The 1,033-nt window shown below is 48.9% G+C and overlaps 3 protein-coding genes across 3 annotated transcripts; all 3 read right to left on the reverse strand.

Annotated features, from left to right (window-relative positions):
- Positions 1–44: 44 nt before the first annotated feature.
- LAESUDRAFT_668092 (uncharacterized protein) lies at positions 45–320 on the reverse strand (the record flags this gene model as incomplete). The annotated part of the gene is made up of 1 exon (XM_040905366.1): positions 45–320. A coding segment is annotated over one exon (276 nt), but the record flags the coding sequence as incomplete, so codon positions are not given.
- On the reverse strand, positions 321–635 carry LAESUDRAFT_765655 (uncharacterized protein; the record flags this gene model as incomplete). Its single annotated transcript, XM_040913754.1, has 1 exon — positions 321–635. The coding sequence occupies one exon, from the start codon at positions 633–635 to the stop codon at positions 321–323; it is 315 nt and encodes a 104-aa protein (XP_040757087.1).
- Positions 627–863, reverse strand: LAESUDRAFT_610212 (uncharacterized protein; the record flags this gene model as incomplete). The annotated part of the gene is made up of 1 exon (XM_040903155.1): positions 627–863. A coding segment is annotated over one exon (237 nt), but the record flags the coding sequence as incomplete, so codon positions are not given.
- Between the last annotated feature and the right edge of the window lie 170 nt (positions 864–1,033).

A 1,033-nucleotide genomic window follows, 5' to 3' on the forward strand; every position in this document is an offset into this window, starting at 1 on the left:
GGTGCCTTCTCAGACTGCGCTGGCTTTGCGGCCAATCCTGCCAGTCACCTTGGTGGCATGTGAACTCCATCGAAGACTGGTCGTGATTGCTTTAGATTGAATAGCTCTTGCTCCAAAGCTTTGATCCTATCTTCGGCACCTAGCGAGAATGAGCTGGCTTTATCTTCCGAGACCTCAAATAGATTCGCCACTGAGACCGATGCCGTGACTGGGGTCTGATTGCATTTGTGCCACTCGTAAATCTGATCTCGAATTGTAATGCCTGGAATAGTGCGAGGAATGAAGGTACCATTCAGAAGAACAACTTTTCTGGCTGCATTTCACATGCACTTGCCACTCTTAATGCCCTCCTCGATATGCTTGCATGTTCCGGTCATGCCTCTGGCTTCTCCGCAATAGTGACAGGATCCACTCGGATTTCTATTCGTGACTGGTGGTCTGCTCGCAGTCGCAGTCTGACTCCCATTCTGCTTTGCAATTCCTCCAGTCGCAGCTGCTGTGAGCATTTGAATGGACTTGATCAAACTTTCAATAAGCAAGGAGATATCCTTGCTCTTGATCGTGGATGTACTGCTAGTCGAAGTAGTCACATTTGTCTTTACTGTGGTTGGCCCTGCACTAGTGCCATGCAACATGAACTTTGCTGCCTCGTAGATGTCGTTTACTGAGTAGGGATCATCTGGGTAATGGTCTGGCTGCTTCAACTGTAGGAGCTGTGAAATCTGATTCCATAGCTCAGGTGGAAATCCTCGAACGAATGCGCGATTGCATTCTGACTTTGAAATACGAGTCTTGTCAATGAGAAATGAGGTGATGGCTAGAAACTCTCGATGGTAGTTCCTGAGTTCTGCAATGGTCTGAATTCTCAGTCAGGCTCGCTCCCCAACTAAGAGATCCATGTCTCAAACTTCCCACTTGCACTCTGTATCCGCACCTGGTGTCACAGCGCCGCTGGACAAGAGATCAAAAGACTAAAAAAGGGAACGGTCACGTGGAACGTGCCGCCCTGATCCCCCTGATCCCTTAAGGTGGC

The sequence above is a fragment of the Laetiporus sulphureus genome (assembly GCF_001632365.1).
Source record: "Laetiporus sulphureus 93-53 unplaced genomic scaffold LAESUscaffold_400, whole genome shotgun sequence".
Lineage (NCBI taxonomy): Eukaryota > Fungi > Basidiomycota > Agaricomycetes > Polyporales > Laetiporaceae > Laetiporus > Laetiporus sulphureus.